Source organism: Rutilus rutilus (genome assembly GCF_951802725.1).
Source record: "Rutilus rutilus genome assembly, chromosome: 19".
In the NCBI taxonomy this organism is placed as follows: Eukaryota; Metazoa; Chordata; class Actinopteri; order Cypriniformes; family Leuciscidae; genus Rutilus; species Rutilus rutilus.
Window position 1 is genome coordinate 24542891 of NC_140232.1, and position 18712 is coordinate 24561602.

The window sequence follows — 18712 nt, forward strand, 5'->3', positions numbered from 1 at the left end:
CGAGTAAATTATGACCGAATTTTGAACTCTCTCTTTAAGCATCTTAATATTAATCCATCAATCAATCATGAGTGACTAGCCATGATGTATTCAAATCTCTGAGAATGTCCTCACACAGATTCTAAAGGCCCTCACCTTCAGTTTTCTATGTAATGAGATGGAAATGATCTGAAGCAGTTCGCGAATTCCATGCAAACTTTTGACACACAGTTACTGTTCATGCAAATGAGAGTCATCATGAATCACTGCTATAAACAGGATGCCCAAGGCATTGGCACAGGTTCCTAATGTGAGCACAGTGCCTTGTGCAAATACAAGAATTCAGGGCCCTGTCCCAACACCAATGGACAGCTCCACCCAAAACCACAGACATGCCCAAAGAGCATTATATTAGTAGGAAATATTAGGAGGAAAATGCTCAGAGTGCAAACAAATAACAACAAAACTACTCTATTCAAAACTAAATTGAAAATGGAAGTCAAATAAAGGTAGGAAATATAAGTGTTTGTATATGCTAATTCAACCAACAAATACACAGTATTACACAGTATTTAAACAGTACTGCAGTAAAGTAAAAGTCAATCTCGTAAATAATTACAAAGAAAGTAACACATTGAATTAAACGTGAAATTTTAAAGTAGAGAAGAAGAGAAATAGGATATTCAATCAAAAAATTTATTTTATTTTTCAGGAATTGATTGAATCGTAGTCGCTACTATATTAAAAGGATAGGAGTGATTGAAAAATAAGAGGGCGAGATGACATTAACTAAAAATACTTTAATTACATTCATAATAAGAACAGAAACAAGTAATTAAATAAACAGGTCACATTTTATTCCATGTTGACTCCGTTTTAGACTTATTCCACTATTTATTATTTCACCCACACTTGATTATATTATTATATAATATACAGCCCATCTATGTACTGTAACCGATGACATCAACGGGTCAGTATCATTTCCTCTCCGACTTTCCAACTGCCTGAGCTTTAAGTATGTATGTCTCCCCAAATGAGTTAACTGTAGGCAAGCGAGAGGGGACAACCACGAAAAGCACTTCTACAAACTGAAGCTTTAACGTCATTAAAAAGCTCAAGAGATGATAAATCCACTGCGCAGAAATAATTCAAGAGTCCATGATCTCATTTTAATGTGACGTTCTGTGCCTTTACACCCATTCCATTATGAAACATGTAATCCAAAAAATGACTGTGAGAGGCTGAACAGTGTTAATCCTTGTCAGTCAGTTGTAATCGATGATATCATCGGCTCCATTAGAGGACTTTAGTACATCTTAACATGTAGGATAATGTATCACTGGCTACAGGCATTACTTAAAAAAAAAATAAAAAAAAATACATTCAATGAGAGATGTATTATGATGAATAAAGCAATGCACATTATTAGGGCTGTCATTAGTCCTCAATAAAAAATAAATACGGAATGAGAATTCATGACCTGCATTATTAGACTGTTTTCTAAGGCTGCACGGTATATATTAAAACAATTTAAAAATCATAACATAGCATAGTGCTATTGTGAATTCACAAACGCTGCGATTAAATTAAATATTTGCACTGCGGGATTAATAGCCTCTATATGCGCTTTAATTAAAGGTAGGGTAGGGAATTTCAGAGAGGCTAGCATTAACAAGTTAGCTTTGAAAGCATTAGATCGCAAGATGATATTAGATAAGATAAGATGATATTACTACATTTAAACTATACTATATATATATATATATATATATATATATATATAAAAATATATATGATTCAGTGACGCGTTCATGTAAACGGCACCTATAACCAGCAAAAGTAATGATTAATAATATGCAAAATATTGCGATGTGACATTTTAATTGTTTATTAATAAACAAGTGTTTTCTGTAAAGATTAAGTTGACAATACTGACTCGCGATCTTCGCAGCAGTGATCGGGAGAAATGCACTTTTCATACAGATTAGGCTTTTTTTTTTTTTTTTTTAATGGTTCTGTTTAAAAGTAGAGATTTCTGTAGATAATAGTAATATTTCTATTTTTTTATTATTATTATTATTATTATTATTATTATTATTAGGTGTGTGAGGCGAGTAGGCTACCTTTTATGCTGAGTTGCGGTTCATGGATGATAGCTTATAATCTCCAGTTCAGGCGCTGGCTGCTATAGGCTATTTAATATTTATTTATTAAATCCAGGAAATTGGATAATGAAACACTGATTAAAATTAAGATACAATTAATACGAAACGAAATTCATTTTAAAGAAAGGCTTTGTGCTTTCTGTTTGAGGTATCTGTGAAAGTTTTAAAGCAGTCTTTTACTGCCGCTTTCATAACGGTCGCGTCCTTAATAACATTGTTTTTTCCTCATAAATGTGAACACGAAAAATAAACGACTTTAAAAAAAAAAAAACATCCACAACTTTATAACACTCCAGCAAAGTAGCCTACCTCTTTTTGGTCAACATCCTCCTTTTTGTAGACGAAATAGGCTAGTCCCAAATAGCTGATTTTGACTTTTTTGCGGCGGATCCTCTTCATAGCGCATTTTTAGCTATAGGATTGCCAGTGAATGTTGGCTGTGAGCGGTGAGCTGCGGCACAGCGAACCAATCACTGTGCAGGCACGCGGAACGCGTATGTCACCCCAGCAAAAAGCCATACAACAATCTCGTGTTTACTGTGTGCTACTAACGTTACCCTTCACATCGCATGTTCCGGCGATGTGACTATCGCTCATTCGCACATCGCGATGTCGATGTTAAAACAGAATATCGTTCAGCCCTAATATATATAAATAATGTTCAATATATTGTATAATAATGCAATGGGTGAGTATTTTGGGGTCTTGAAAATGATAAAGTAATAATAATAAAATAAAACTCTCGCGATAGTATCGTATCGAGAGTTCAGCATCACAATTTGTATCGAGAGATTCGAGACATGAGTGTATTGTTACACCCCTTGAAGATTTATGTACATTTTTAAATATTTAGACCACTTCTATTATTGATTGCTATCAGGATGTGTAGAGAGTTTCAACAGAGAGTTTATGAACAACATTGCATACCCTACCCTTAATTACATTTGTTACATGTGTCTCCGTTCACAGTAAATGCAGCTCCACACAAACTCAGTCTCTTAAGTATTGGGATTGTTTGGGTTTCCAATAACATGCATTTGGTAAAGCATATAAAGTCTGGTGCGCATCGTGTTTAATAGCGTTTCGTTTTACACTGTTGTTATTGTTGTTATGTATTTCAAGTCATTTTAAAATACACTTAGGCCTATTTTTATTAGCACAAAAAATATATCCGATTACTCAATTACCAAAATAATCGTTACTGACAGCCCAATACATTATCTTTTAGCTATTAGCCAATAATAGGTGATGGCTCTTGAAATTGGGGTCTATTAACCTTCCAAAGAGTATATTTGCAGGATGTCACGTTAAAAATATATTTTCTTATTTCAAAGATTAAACAGGTTAACACTGCACAGAGGAGTGATTTCACAGGAGTTAGGTCATCTATTGCTCTGAAACACCCTATCATTTGTGAGATTGTCCCCATAATGACCTTCAAGACAGAGATTACATGTAATCTGTGCTCTGGTAACCAGCCTCAATGTTTGCATATGTTGACATTTTCAAGGAGCTAATCTTCTGGAATAAATTGGTAACTCTGAAATTATATCTTGTGGACTCAAAAAGTAAAGAATTCAAGCAGGAGACGCTTGAGGAGGTCCAAAAGCAGAATTGACAAAATGTGCCAGCAAACTAAATTAACTAGCACGTCTGGGCCCCAAGGAGCATCTGCAATGCCAATTGTGTATTTATGTATGTTCTGATGAGGTGTTAGAAAGGCCAGGTGGGGATACATTATAATTGCTGACATGGGTTGAAGAAGGAAGTTTGCACAGCCAGCAGCCCTCAGAATAAGAATGCTATGAATATATACAGTCTGCACATTATTTCCCAGTAATGTTTCATGACACTCTTGCCAAATCTTATCAGAGTTTGCACAAAACTACTTATTCTCAAAAACAAGTCAGTGAGGAAAAAAAAGAACGAATCTAAATAATTGACTAGTCGGCCCTACACTAATTCTACTAATTATTTAAGTTGCAAAATAAGTATTTTTTGAGAAGAGACACTGCAACTCTGCTTGTGAAGTCAGCAATTAAAGACAAAATTAAACATTTCACTTCCATAATTTGATTTTTGCTTTCTTTGCAAAACCGTTTCAATAGAAAATACATTATTTTTATCAATATAGATTTGTTTGGATCATGATGATATTAAAGGTTAATAATACAATGCAGTCTCCGTTAATATTTATCAGCAGAAAACTCATTTCAAAAGCTTAGAAAGTACATTTTGACAAACTATTATATAAAATTTAAAAAAAATCTTTAGACTAACATGCACTGATGACCCTCGCACAATAACAAAAATATTAAGAAAGCAAATAGGTAAAACTCATATCAAATTAAAAAATAATTTGGTACAAATACCAAAATTATATGTTTCTATCTCAAATACTTGAAGCGAACGGAAGTGCATGATACTATAGTCAGTCTGAAGTAATTATGGGCAAAGGTGTCGAGGAGTCTGGAGAAGACAGAAACAGCTGGTCTGTGTCCACCTCCTTCAACCCCTCGATTTCAGATCAGATTTCAGAGTCCCAGATGGAGGGAGAACAGCTGCAGGGGTCTAACAGCAGAGCTTCATACACGGACTGGTACCACTGTCACTAGTGCGAGCAGCCCGAGGGAAATGAGAGAGGATTCCAGAGCAGGCCGTCATTCACACTGCAGTTGAGGAGCAGATGTGACGGGCCTAATCTACTCTGATTAAATCAATCTTCTGCTTGCTGTCAGGACATTACAGACAACTCATTGCAGAATCTTTCATGATACATCCATGATTGAAATGCTAGAAATCAAAGAGCAAATAATATATTAAAGCTGTGTAAGCGCATCCACATAAGAGTTAGACATTCATGACTAGCGCAGTTCGCATGTGCATTCTGTCCAATTTTAAGTTGCAATATTATATTTATTTTGTGTATATGCATTGGTCAAGTTAATAAACGCAGAAGTAAAGCGCTTCAGCTTACTGGTGGTCATCTTTAGCTTCAGCTCAAACAGCATTGCTTTAATAACTCTGATAGGGACTGTCATATACAGTATCATGTTATAATTTATGACAGCACACAAATACTGAACTGGGTTCTCTTTCACGTCTTCTTGCGCTTGAACTGACAATTTCACACAAAATTGTCAACCTGTCTGTCTTGGCGAATATCCTAGTAAACAGTCAGTTATGACTTAAGTGAACGTAAAGAGTCGAGATAGACAACACGTGTAACAGTATCAGTATATTGGATTGTGCATTATGTCTTTAAGTAAAATATCCGAAATAGCTAAATATTCCTGCTGCTCTTGACTGAATACCTTTTGTAATAAGGATTAATCAATATTTAATTTATACAGTGACAATTATGCAGTGTTATCTACCTGAAACCTGACAGCACTGTTTATTCCATTTGCATCTATGATCTATTGTGTTTATTTGTGGTATTGCTTGTAGTTGGATTATTGGTCCTGATTTTATTACAGACCGTTTAACTTCAATAACGTTTTAAATGTATATTTTATATTTATAAAGATTTCTTATCCATTGCATTGTTCTTGCATACCATGTAAAAAGTCCGGCGAGTAAAAAATAATTGCTTGAAGAAGTATAGCTTGAGTATAGAGGGCTGCAATGGCCTTGTCATGATATAAAATTACATACACTGTAATATAACACTTTGGTCATACACCTAGCTGGATGAATATCTCATTCAGCTGCGAGTTACACTCTCTATGAGCAGCTTGGCTACTTTCAATCATGTGACGGAAGCTGTCAATCACTGCAATAGAGATCTAGCGCTTAATTATTAAGCAAGTGCTAATGGACACCATGACAAAACTAAACTTCTTGCCTAGAGATTGTGCCAATTTATTAGGTCCTCCTGCTAACATGCCCATTTCTCACATCCCCAAGCTTCCAGTCTTGAATGATAAATAGATGAATGAGAATGCAGAATGAAGGAGACTGTATATGGGTGGGGGCTCTGGACTCCAATTGCAGAAAGAAAGAGAAATCACACACCGAGATCTGTGGACACATGTCTGGCCAAACAAGCCAGAGCTCTTGTATTACTACAAAAGCTGTTTGGAAGCTGTCATACATGTATTACACAACTGGAATCCCCAGCACAAGTGTGTATGAGAAAGAGAGAGAAACTATGTGGTGTTTCCACTCCTCCGCTCTGTTCTGGGTCCCTCGTGAGCCTCTCAGTATGGACTGACTGGAGCACTGTGTCGACAAGAACCAGGGAACAAAGAGAACCTTTCATCAGCTTTATTCTCTTTCCAACTACTGTTGTTCCACCAACTCTCCTCCTTTCTTTTTTTTCTTCTCCCACTCTTGCTGTTCTAGTAATTTATTTCATCAGAGGGCAGAGCCTGACTTTGGGCTCTTTTCTTTCTCAAATGTTAGGAAACAGTGACACAGGAGTTCACCTTTGCTCCAGGTGCAGATGTGCCTAAATAAATAAATAAATATACAAACTAGGCTATACAAGCTAAAAAGAAACTCTAGAAACCTTTCAGCGCTTATCAATTGGCAACGCATTTGATCAATGTTGGTTATGTTAAATTTAAAAACAAACAAACATGTATTTGTCCAAGACTATAAGCTCAGCAGGAGGGCTTCATGCTAATCCTCAACCTGCAGCAGCAAATATCAAAAATTAAGGCAGTTAATTTGCAACTTATATCAAATGTGTGCCATGAGAATGTTTAACTGGCAGCACAAACTTGTGGTATACTCATTACATAAGCCGAAGGCAGCTGGTGAGGACTGTTGGTGTCTTGAGGTTTTGGTGCTCCGTAAAATGCAACATTCTGCTCGTGGTTGCTTCAGTAGACAAATATCAGAAATATCAAAATAAAAAAAAATTTTTTTAAAGAAATTAATACTTGCATTAAATATCATTTTTGATCAATTTAAAGGGATAGTTCACCCAGCTGAACACAAAAGAAGATATTGTGAAGAATGTCAGTAACCATACAGCTGATGTACCCCATTGACTTCCATAGTATTTTTTTTTTTCCATAATATGAAAGTCACTGGGGCCCATCAACTGTTTGGTTACCCATATATTCATGAAAATATCTTCTTTTATGGAATTCATACCAGTTTGGAACAACTTAGATGATTAAATGATTCAAGAATTTTCATTTTTGGGTGAACTATCCCTTTAAATTTATCAAAGGTGACAGTAAAGTCTTTTACATTATTAAAAAAAGCGTTTCGTATAAATTCTGTTTTGAACTTTCTATTCACCAAAATAATCCTGAATTTTTTTAAATCACGGTTTGGAAAAGAATAAGAAGAAAAGAATAATGAACCATTGCAACATGAAAAGGATACGCAGGTTGTTTATCATTATAATTTTTTCATATGAAAGTTAAAGTTTATGCAATTAAAATTAATAGGCTAGCCTATATTTTGTATGAAAACATTGAGTAATATTGATGTTTTGGTTTGTTAGAAAAAGAATATGTAGGTTTCATTAATTCATAATAGACTGTTTTGAGTGAGTTAGAATTTTCAAATAAATTTAATTAAATCCATTAAAGTCAATGGAGTTCATACTGGTAATTATCATATTATATGATATATTAAAATAAAATATATCTAAAATATTGATAAAAAATATATTTTCACTGCTTTTTGCTGTCATTCTTGAAAAAGAATCTCAATTAATTTTTTTAATTAATAAAAAGGGGGTAAATGAAGTAATAGTAAGGTAAAAACATGGTTACATTCAAACCTTTAAAACATTTTTTGTGCATTCACTCAATGAGAAGTTACTGATTAGATACAATAGTGTTTTAGCTGAAAAATATTACGTTATGACTGTTTAAAAACTTACAATCCATCGGATTCAAACAAGACCCTGAATTGAAAAAGTGTATAGGCCTACAGTTTTTAGAAGGGAAATTAGTTTTACTGTTTTAGTGATTACATTCAACAACTTGATTCTACTACTTTATGTGTATGAGTGAGTAAAGGCATAATTAAATAAACTAATCATTAAAAGGCTTAAAACTATTGAGCTTTTTTTTTATTAGCTATACTGACTGAGCAGCCCTATTCAAGCCATATTACAGCCGGAACAGTGGAGAGAAATGCAGTGGCATGGGTGCATCATCATACTAAATAATTTTAGCACTAAAATTACAGTGCTTGACTTCATATTGAGCGGTTAAAAAGCACTTTGATAGGCAACAATGCAAAGATAATGAAGCCTTTGACGTTACTAATGCAAAGATAATCATATCCTTCACTGGAGGATCCGGGGAGGAGGGCGACTAAGTGTGCACACACTATCTATGACAATCCCTTTCACATGGTGCCAAGTTACTTGACGGCCATTTCCCAGAACAGAAGACCTCCCATCAACAGCTTAAAATGATCCCTATAAAACTCCCATCAAATAATAAAACACAACATGGACTTTAAATAGCACTGGACTTTGAGCTTCTGTTTGGGTGTAGCATGACTTGAACACATCAGAAGCTCCTCTGACATGACGTCAATGAAAATTTGAAGAAATCCAGTTCTCTGTGATAGTCCCCGGGGCAGCAAAATCTCTTCTCACATCTAAGAGAAGCGCTCCTGTGATAAAAAATGGATTTTGGACACCCATTTCCTCAAAGGACCTTGTCATGTTTACTCATGTTTTAGAGGCCAATTTGAGCCCACAGAGAGTGTGAGTTACGTCATAACGATCACTCACCACAAGGTCAGTCAATACTTTACTGTGTCATACGGATAAACGGTCTGCCTGTTTAGAAGCGAAGCCCTAAACTCGCTCGCATTTATCGTAGTGGCCCAGAAACAGCCCAAAACGTACTTTAGGTTAACTTCCATTTCCCTCTCTGCATGGAGAAAAGACTTTCTACGTTACATTGACAGCCAGCCAAAGTTAGCAAAACGTAAAATATAATTGGTATCATCTTTCTCGCAAATGAAAACTCCATAATGCCACCCATCAATACACGTCTTATTTGCTCATTAAGAGGAAATAAAAATCGAGTAAACGTCAAACAAACAGTCATAATGATTTATTGCACATTCTGAAAGTTGAACAGAGACTGTCTGTGTGCTTTCCTCATTAGCTATTACACAAATCGGTTTTCTAAAGTTACACTAGCTACATAAAAATAACTTGTAACAATGTGTGAGGACCAACTGATCAACAGTGCATTACCAGGATGCTGTGGATGTGCATTGCAAAGCATACCTTTTTAAAATAGGGTCTACCCATTGTAATTACAGAGTTACATGAACCTTAAATATGAATGTCTAGAGGCAAAACTCAAAGTCCAATAAATAATCTTGCCTAGCGTAATATTTAAACAGTCATAATGAATCAAAAGCAGAATCAGAAGCAAAAAGGCTATTTAAGATGAATTCTTGCTTTACATTAAAAAGAAAACATCTGTAAAATGTAAAAATATTATAAAATACCCATAAATATAGGGAATATGTGGTTTTTCACAACAGCACTCACCAATTTGATGGCCACATATTCATTTGTGTATAGGTTTTTCCCGAGCCGTAGTTCACCGAAGTTTCCACAGCCAATCTTCTTCCCAACTCTGAAGTTAGGGCCGACCATGAGGACCCCAGAGTTGGTCGTTCCCCGGCCTCCATGTACAGTCCTACTACCAGTTGCTTTCGACATCCTTTTCCCTTCCTCTGTCTCTACCTTTCCACCTCTCTTCTCAAAATCCATAAGCTTGTGATACCCTGGCCTCTCCACGGTTACTCCCCTGCCATGCAAAACAGAGAAGTTTCAAAACAACCCCCAGGGAACGTGTGGGGATGATGGAGAGAAGACCAAACGAGTGAAGGGGTTAAAAAGTATCTATATACTATAGGTGATTATTGAGGAGCAGAAACCGATGTCTTCTGCAGACGTGGTGGGTATCACCGAAAGTGCCGTCCTTGCATTAATCCTTCGGTGGATGGGACTCCTTTACTGTGCAGTTGCCCTTAGAGTAGCATGTCACTGCCTGAAGCAGGCAGGTTATGCTAGCATTCGCACACATACAGACGCACATGCACACACTCACACATCCACCCACACACGCTCCTGAACACTGACATACACTATTCCTGCTAGTGGCACCAAACAAGTGAACGTCCCCTTGTGCTCCTCATGGTTTCCTTGAAGTCAGTCTTGGATAATACTGTGAACATTCTTCATGTTCTAACACTGCTATAAGCAGACTCAGACAGAACCAGGAGTAACAGGTTCGAGCAGTTTAGTCCGACTTTCTCTGGATACCTGAAAGACATTGAAAAGAGAAGTAGAGTACAAATTAGTATCAATAAATTAATCAATCATGCACATTCTTAATATACCAGTCATTAAACTTCAAACAGAGCATTATTTCATGTTTTTGCTCCTACTATATGTTAAATTTGAATGACCATGCATTTTTAACTAATTAATACATTTTTATTTCCATATCAGCATCAAAGAAAATATTTCCATATCAGCATCAATAAAATACATTTAAACATAAAACAATATAAAATTGTACAGTTCAAATTCTAAAGTTTTCCATGCAATTTTAAAGTGAACTTTAAAACACAGATACTAATCCTGAATGACCATGCAATAAATTAATTGTATTGCCATATGAACATCAAAGGCTACAGGCCTATTCATGGGGGAAATAATAACAACAACATAATATATAATTCAACATCTTATAACATTACAATAACAAATACACAAAAATCTCACTTTACTATTTGGCAGAAATCTTAATATTTATGCATTTTAAAATGAGTCCTTCACTATACTATAACCATGTATTTTTAACGAATTAACTCTCTTTTACTGCCATATCAGCATCAAAGGCAATATTCATGGCAAGATAAATAAAATTATAGGCTACAATTCAACTTCTTAAAATATTATAAGTCTGCAAAAATTTTCAGTTTAATATTTTGATAGAAATTCTGAGTTTTTCAAAGTATTTTTAAAGCGAGTCCTCCGTTAGAAAAATAAACATGAAACATGATGATGGACAGAGGCATGACAGGATATTATAAAGCACAGACAATAATCCTGATCCTCAATGTGCATGGAATCCATTTTCAGATTACCTCAAGGTCCAATAAACCTAATCAATAATAGCAAGAGACAAAGTATTGCATGCTAGACATGATGCGAATGCATCCTCACTGGATGAAGAGAAACAAATGGATGTTAATTTAGAGAAGAAGTAAGAATCACTCAGTCACAGTTTTGGCAATCTAAGAAACAAGAGCCAGTGAGTTTATGACACTACACTAACAGATTTTGCTGGTCTGCCTCCAAGGCATGGGATTTTTTTCAAAGTGTGGAGAACAGAACGGTTGAGAATTACAAGCCTAACAGTGCCCGTATCAGTTTCCAATTCCAACAGGAATTTTGACGACACCTGTGTGGTTGATAATGGAGAGGGGAAGCGGTGGAGAAGGTCAGAGATCTCTGCTGCACACCAACCCCCTCTCCCATCCAGGGTCAGCACTGATGTTAATGTAAATGGAAAAGAAACTCAGGAGCAGGTAATGCAAGAACTATTGGAAAGACTGTCATGCTTTCCTTCAGAAAATGCACTTAAAACGATCAATGGCTGCCTGACTGGCTGTAAAAGGATACCAGAGCTGATGAGCAATATACAATCAGCTCAGCAAAAAAAAAAAAAAAAAACATCTTTAACACTTGGGAGGGATTTTCACTACTTAATTTCAACATCCAAGGCACTGTTTGTACAGCAAGTGACAAACGCATCAGAGCTTCAATGCATTAGATTATTAATGCACGGCTCATTTTTCTAGTCTGAGGAAATAATAATACTTTAGCCTGAGCAAAAAAGAATTATGAAAAATTATGCCCTGTCATTCAGCAAAATAAATGCATCACCAATCCTGCCGGCTTAGCTTTCATAACAGTTAAAGGGGGTGCTGGACACTGCTTTATGAAAGGGACTGAATTTGTATACATCAATTCTCAATATGAAATCAATCATTATAACAAACACTTTATCTTAATTGCCCACTGTAGAAGCTACATAAAGGTGAATAATAAACAGAGGGTTATGTAAGATTATGTAACTTACATACTGTTCTTAAACTACAGCCTGAAAATGTGAATAACCTCAAGTAAAGCAAGCAACAGCCTCGTTCAGTCATACACCGTGGCACATAATGCATTCAGCCGGATCAGGACTGGCAGTCTATCATGTCTTTCGATGGTCTGCTGGTCACTACCCCACACGGTACCATAAAAATGCTGATTACAAGCTCTACAAGGGCGAAATGGAAAACCATGCCACAAGTCAGTTAGGGATCACAACAGTCAGATAGGGATCAGATGTAATTACAAGATCTGTGGGCAAGAACTAGTGTATAAGTACTGATTATAGGGCATGTTTCCATCTACTACTTAGATTAGAAACGACTTATCAATGCTTGAAGGAAGTTCAACAAAGAAACACATTGCAGAGTAGGCCATAACTAAATATTTCATTTCATATTTAGAGAAAGATTTATAACAGATTAACAGATGAATCTCACAGATAACACAGGAACATCGTCTAAAAAACACCTGATACAAAAGTGCATTAGATAAAGCCAAAATGATTACTGTAATGCCGCATAATCTGGAATTAAGACTGCCTGACTAATAATGGTTGCCAAGTTAGTGTTCACAGCTGTTTTGAGTTGCTCTGCCTACAAGACAACAGGACAAGCCAGCTAACAACTTATTTCTGCTTATCTGATCAAATATCAAGAGAAAACAAACCAGGTTTCAGCATAACATATTAGGCAGCACAGTTCAGCTGTTTTAGCTTTCAAACAGGAAGCAAGCAAGTGTTAGAGGCTGCGTAAAAACCAAGACATCTACTTCTACTTTCTCAGATGGGCAAAAGAGAGAAGCTGGTGCCATAAATCTACTTTTGTGTTGATGCACAAGGCTTTGTGTGGTGTTGATTTGGGCTTGAGAGACAAAAGAGTGAGAAAGAGAGCTGCCTGGTCATTAACTTCCTTAAGCACAGTCTGATTTTCCATACTAATTTGTTTAGCATCTACGTGAAACTGGGAGATACTGTTTAACACTCCTCTATTTTGCTATGTGACACATTTCCAGCCTGATAACTTAACAAACAAAATTGGTGCACAACTATTTAAAAATGTGAATCATGATGTAATATCTGTCGAAAAATTAAACCTCACTTCCACCAGAGCTTAATACCTTAATGTTTTCAAACTGCACAGATGATGCCCTTGACAGAAGAGATTTCCAAATCAGTTGTACAAAGTATAAAATGTCACATAAAAATATATTTATATCAATCCTGGCACTGAAAGTGTATCACCCGTCCATTAATTGTTTTATTTCATGATGAAGTGTCAATTCTAGAAAGCTTGCTATCCTGGCCTAGCAAAGATTACATACTTAAACAGGTCTTTAAACATTAAATATGTCTTTAAAGGCATTCGGAATATTTTCTTTCAGCCCTTTCTTGGCTAGTGGCTTAAAAACGTCCTTAAAATGAGTGGCTGTCTAGCTGAGTCGTCAAATATGAACTAAATACACGTCGAAATGTATTTCATTTCACATCCAAAGCTAAATATATCCCCTTTCATATTCGAAAAGGTAAGGAAATACCGACAAACCAGCTAAACAACTCCAAGCCTTGTTTGACAAACATTACAATAATCCTCCACAAATGAACTAGCTTAGCAACCCCACTTAGCTAACATCACATTAGCCGTCTAGCAGCGAACCTTTCAGTCTTTCGATTAAAACGAGGAGGGAATGTTTTTCTTGAGGAAACATAAAGATGTTTTTACCTGCTTGTGAGTCCCCTATGTAGTATGCCGCGACATGGTCCTTTATTTATGCTTTGGAAAGTGATTTAATTCCCCGCTAAAGACTAGCCCGGCTTCGCTGTTGTCTCTTTAAGCCTACCGTTTCGGTGAACGAAGCTCCGGCGTCACCCGACACTCCCATTGCTGTGGATACGTTCTCAAAAGTGCGTAGATAGATTGGTGAATGTGCGGCTGTGCTGTGGCGCGCAACAGCGTTTATACCGTCCCCACCTGGAGGAAAAACTCAAATGTTTTGCCTGGATCAACAGTTGAAGGGGTTGTATACTGCTGGAAATATTGGAGTCATGACTAATTTAATTTGAAGTAGGCCTAAGATTTGTAAATGTCTATGGTGTTAGGAAAATGTATGGGAAAGTTAGAGATAACAAGGCTGTGAAAAAAACTGGTTTTTGTGTTGAGTCTAATGCCAAAAAATGACTGAGAGGAAAATTTTGGTTTTTTTTCTGAACTGGATAACAGAACCATTTGTTTTTATAAAGAAAATGCATCTCTTTTCCCCATTAAATTCCATATTCTGTGTAAGCCTTTATTCTGAATAATATGTTTATATAGGGTATTTGATGTTTTGTATAATAGGCTATATAAATAATAATAATATAGCCTATACAGTATAAAACATATATATATTATAGATGATATATATCATTTTTTATAAGATGTGAATGTAATGAACATATTCTGCATAACCTATGGACATTTCCTGTTTTTCTTTTCTGGAACTAGCTACTAGAACTGCTCACTCTTGTCATTTATTTATTAAACTGATTCAACTATTATTATCATTCATATCCTTACAATAGCACACAGGTTGTGACATATTGCATAATGTTGTTGCTTTTAATGACTTTTCTCAACTGCCTGAGTATCTATTATCACTCAGAAAAACATTTGTACTGGACATGCACATATATTAATGAATATTCAGTTATTTGAATTTTTCAAATAAGATTATCTATACAGGCATATGCCAGCAATCTTATTCAAACTTATAGAAACCAGACTGTTGCATTACGGCAAACCATTTTGCATGATGCTTTCTTAATCCAAATATAACCATATTCATATTAACATCAGAATATTGTTTTGTATGTAAACAGTTCAGTGATGGGTAACTGTGGCTTTCATTCATTTAAAAAAAAATAAGAAAAAAAGAATGAATCATGGTCATATATTTACTCTAGCAACATGAAAATTTACTAAAAATTAAATGTAACATTTTCATTGTTTATGCTCAGAATGATCCACATTTGGCAAAATCATTTATTGCATTGACAAAAATGATGACAACCAAGTGTGCAATCCCAGAAGCTACACAGCAGAATATTACCGATTCTAGTGTTTTTCATGTTTATTTGTATAAAAAATTATCAAAAGTTTATAAAAATCTACAAAGTGCTCAAATATGTGTGTGCAACACAATAGTTTTCTTAATGCTCTAAGCTATGCAAAACGGAGCATGAAAGTGGACAAAATAAGCCAGTTTGTACAAAAACAATGAAAGTTACAGGAAAAGAACCAAATCCAAACCTTTCCATTATTCTCAGAGTAAAAGTTACAATGTTGTGGGGACACAGGAACACCTGTTCCCTCTTCATGTCCTAATAAGGGTGACCGTGGCTTATTGGTTGATGATACGGCTACATGTCCAGGTGGTGGTGAACCACAGATTTAGATTGACAGGCAGACTGAAGCATGAGATTGCTGCATTTCCCCAATGGCACAAGATTGATGGCCGTGCCGTGCTGCTGTTGCATTATAGGTAAATATGTAGGAGAGAAAGGCAGACCTGCAGACAGCAGCCCAAGTGCATGAGGCATTGGTTGTTGGTAGTGTTCTCCAGTAATGAATGGAAGAACAGCAGAGGAGTGTAGTCTGGAGTGGGAATGAAGGTGAATAGAGTCCGCTGAGGAAGGAATGGTCTTGTTTTCCCTAATTGAGGATTGAGATTTTGAATTAAAGCCTTTCTCTTGGTCCTTCGCCCCTTCTTTCCGTTGTTTAGTAGCAGAGCGATGCACTTGGCTTTCTTCTTTGGGAAGGGGTGTGAAGCGTTGACCTTTTCTAAATTTGGCACGTCTGTTTTTGAACCACACCTGAAGAAACATGTTTTGTTAATCAAAGATGTTTTTAAGCACATTTAACCTGCACTCTTGAAAAGAAAGGTTCCAAAATGGGTGTTTCGCAGTAATGCCATTGAAAAATGCCATTTTGGTTCCTTTCAGAGAAAAGTTTTGTAAAAAAAAACAAAAATTTTGAACCTTTTGTGCAATTAAGCTTCCATACTGTAAAAATATCATATGATTAACTCATCAAAATATGTTAAGTCAAGTTTTTTTTAAATGTTATACAAGATTCAACTCATTTTTTAATGCAAGTTAATCCAATTTAAGCTGAAATTACTTAAGCATCCAAGTTTATTGTGCTTAAATTTAAAGCAGCAACTTTTGTTTTTATAGATTTTTTTTTTATATACACAATGCATGGATGTTAAAGGTTTGTCATGGAACCATCAATGCCAATAAAGAACCTAATATTTAGACGTGTTCTGCTTGTTGGACACTGCAGTTGTTCCTGTGGGTCTCACCTGGATACGGGCCTCTGGGAGGTTGATGCAGACTGCTAGTCTCTCTCTCATCCCCACATCTGGATATTGGGTTTGCTGAAAGGCTTTTTCGAGTGCTTGTAACTGGGACACATTGAAGGCCGTGCGACTGCGACGCTGCTTTTGCTGGTTCCCATAGCGTGCCTCAAGAATGAGTTCTAAAAGAAGAAGATATTCAGGCTATTAGCTGTTTACAATTCATTTCATGATACTTAACATGGCTTGTCTAACAGACAATACTTGGGCTCAAATTTGTGAGTCCACATAAAACAAAGAAGAAGAATGGATTCAGAATATGGAAATAAACAAAGTAAAAAAAAAAAAGCATTATTATTTAACTTTGTGCACTATTGTTTAAGCAAATAAATAAATGTAGCCTATAATATTGATATCTGTACTATTGAAACATCTGTAATATTAAATTGCAAACATGCACATTAAAAGCATTTTCAGACGTCCTCGCTGGATATTATTTTTTTTAAAGGGGAAAAAAGCAATAAAGCATATAAAAACATTAGATGTTTTAATATTAATTTAAAGCTACATTCTATTTATATTAAATGTCTTCGTGAATATAATCAAATTATTAGACATTAAGCCGAGTTAGCCAACACATCTAGCCTACATCTAGTTCATTTTTTATCAATAGGATACGCGTAGCCTATAGGCCTAATATGAACACTACTGTAAAGGGTGTGTAATTAAAAGCTCTACGAATTAGAAGTTACATTTTTACAAATGTTGCATTTGCTCTGCACTTTATTTATATTCCGGTACCGGGTCTCTAAAGTCCATGCGGCAACTCACCTGCCAGGCGCTCCGCCACCGTGAAAGTCTGCAGAGACGCCGGGCTGGCCGCTGAATGAAGCTGGTGCGGCTGCGCCATCTGCTGGTGAGCCTCGTGGAACAACGAGCTGACGCGTTGCAATGGAAAAGGCCCCTGGCCGTTTCTTGGTCCACAGAAATACACAGAATTCATTCTGCTGACTGAGAGGATAAAATATATGAGTATCGCTTAAAATGAAAAATAGCAAATGGAAAAATGGAACAGGTAGAAAAAGAACATAATAGAAAATAAAATGTTTAAGAAAACCATTTTCTATATGTACAAAAACAAAAACAATGAACACTTACCTACAACTTCCAGTGAACTGTGAAATGATCAGTTGTTTCACCCTGTAAAAGTATGCGTAACTGCTGTTTGTTTTACTCATACGATTTTAAAATCCCAAGGAAACATTTCACAGGAGCTGGTAAAATCCCTCACAATCTTACAATGAAGTTTCTTTTGGTAAGGCAGACCTGTAATGCTCCACGTTGACTACGGTTTAGGTTCTCTCCAGCTCAGTTTCCACTATTTAAGAGGCATTAACTTCAGCTTCCTTCAACCATTAGCCAATAGAAAGAAAGGTATTAGCCTGGATTAAGTGGGATGAGGGAGAGAAAGGGGGGTTTTGGGGGCTCAAGTTTTTGAAACTATTGAACTTGGGGAGATTTAGGCAAAGCATCCCCCTTCAATGAGCGGGCATTGCGCTCCCCCCTTTAAAACAATTAAAACAATGTGGTCGGCTAATCTCTGGGGTTGGGCAGATTAAAATAACAGCCTTTGATTGTCCGTTGTTCTCTTCCTTCTTTCTCTGCCGTTCCCCAGCTTTTGTTAGTATTAACTCCAAGGGGGGTGTTTGCTTGACTGGTTTGTTTTGCTAACTGGACCCATATTTTGCCCAGAAAATGTCAACTTGAGAATGCACTCTGGAAGTGGCCTATTAGGCTAATTTCTTAGGGCTAAATGTTCCAGAAATCTTTCCTTCTAATCAAATCCTCTCCAAAAAAAAAAGGGAGGATTAAAGCTATTAGCATCTGAAAATGAATAAAATACTCAATAAAATGAAAGACACATGGGATAAACAAAGTCTGCAGTCTGTGGTGTCAAAACTGGTAATTATGGAGTAAATCAACGAGACGGTTATGAAGCAAACATATCAACCGATCTGAATCTCACTCCTTGTCATTATCCCATCATCCATCTCTCAACACCTCTCTCATTGAGCTCAAGCAGCAGTTTAGCTCCAGCTGAAACCTCAGTCAC

General features: G+C 36.1%; 2 protein-coding genes across 3 annotated transcripts in view; both read right to left on the reverse strand.

The window, feature by feature from the left end:
- The window catches only part of csnk1g2b (casein kinase 1, gamma 2b), a 31397-nt gene extending 17204 nt beyond the window's left edge, over nt 1-14193 (reverse strand). For both annotated transcript variants that reach the window (XM_084390223.1, XM_084390222.1), the window contains exons 1-2: nt 13986-14193; nt 9640-10419 (exon numbers count right to left, since the gene is read on the reverse strand). In XM_084390223.1, the coding sequence (XP_084246349.1) occupies nt 9640-9864 (225 nt within the window). In that variant the 5' untranslated portion in view covers nt 9865-10419; nt 13986-14193. The remainder of the gene's footprint in view (nt 1-9639; nt 10420-13985) is intronic.
- Nucleotides 14194-15204: 1011 nt separating this feature from the next.
- dmbx2 (diencephalon/mesencephalon homeobox 2) lies at nt 15205-17604 on the reverse strand. Its single transcript, XM_084390227.1, has 3 exons — nt 17431-17604; nt 16606-16781; nt 15205-16114 (listed from the first exon to the last, which is right to left on the reverse strand). The coding sequence occupies exons 1-3, from the start codon at nt 17600-17602 to the stop codon at nt 15662-15664; spliced, it is 801 nt and encodes a 266-aa protein (XP_084246353.1). The 5' UTR covers nt 17603-17604; the 3' UTR covers nt 15205-15661.
- Between the last annotated feature and the right edge of the window lie 1108 nt (nt 17605-18712).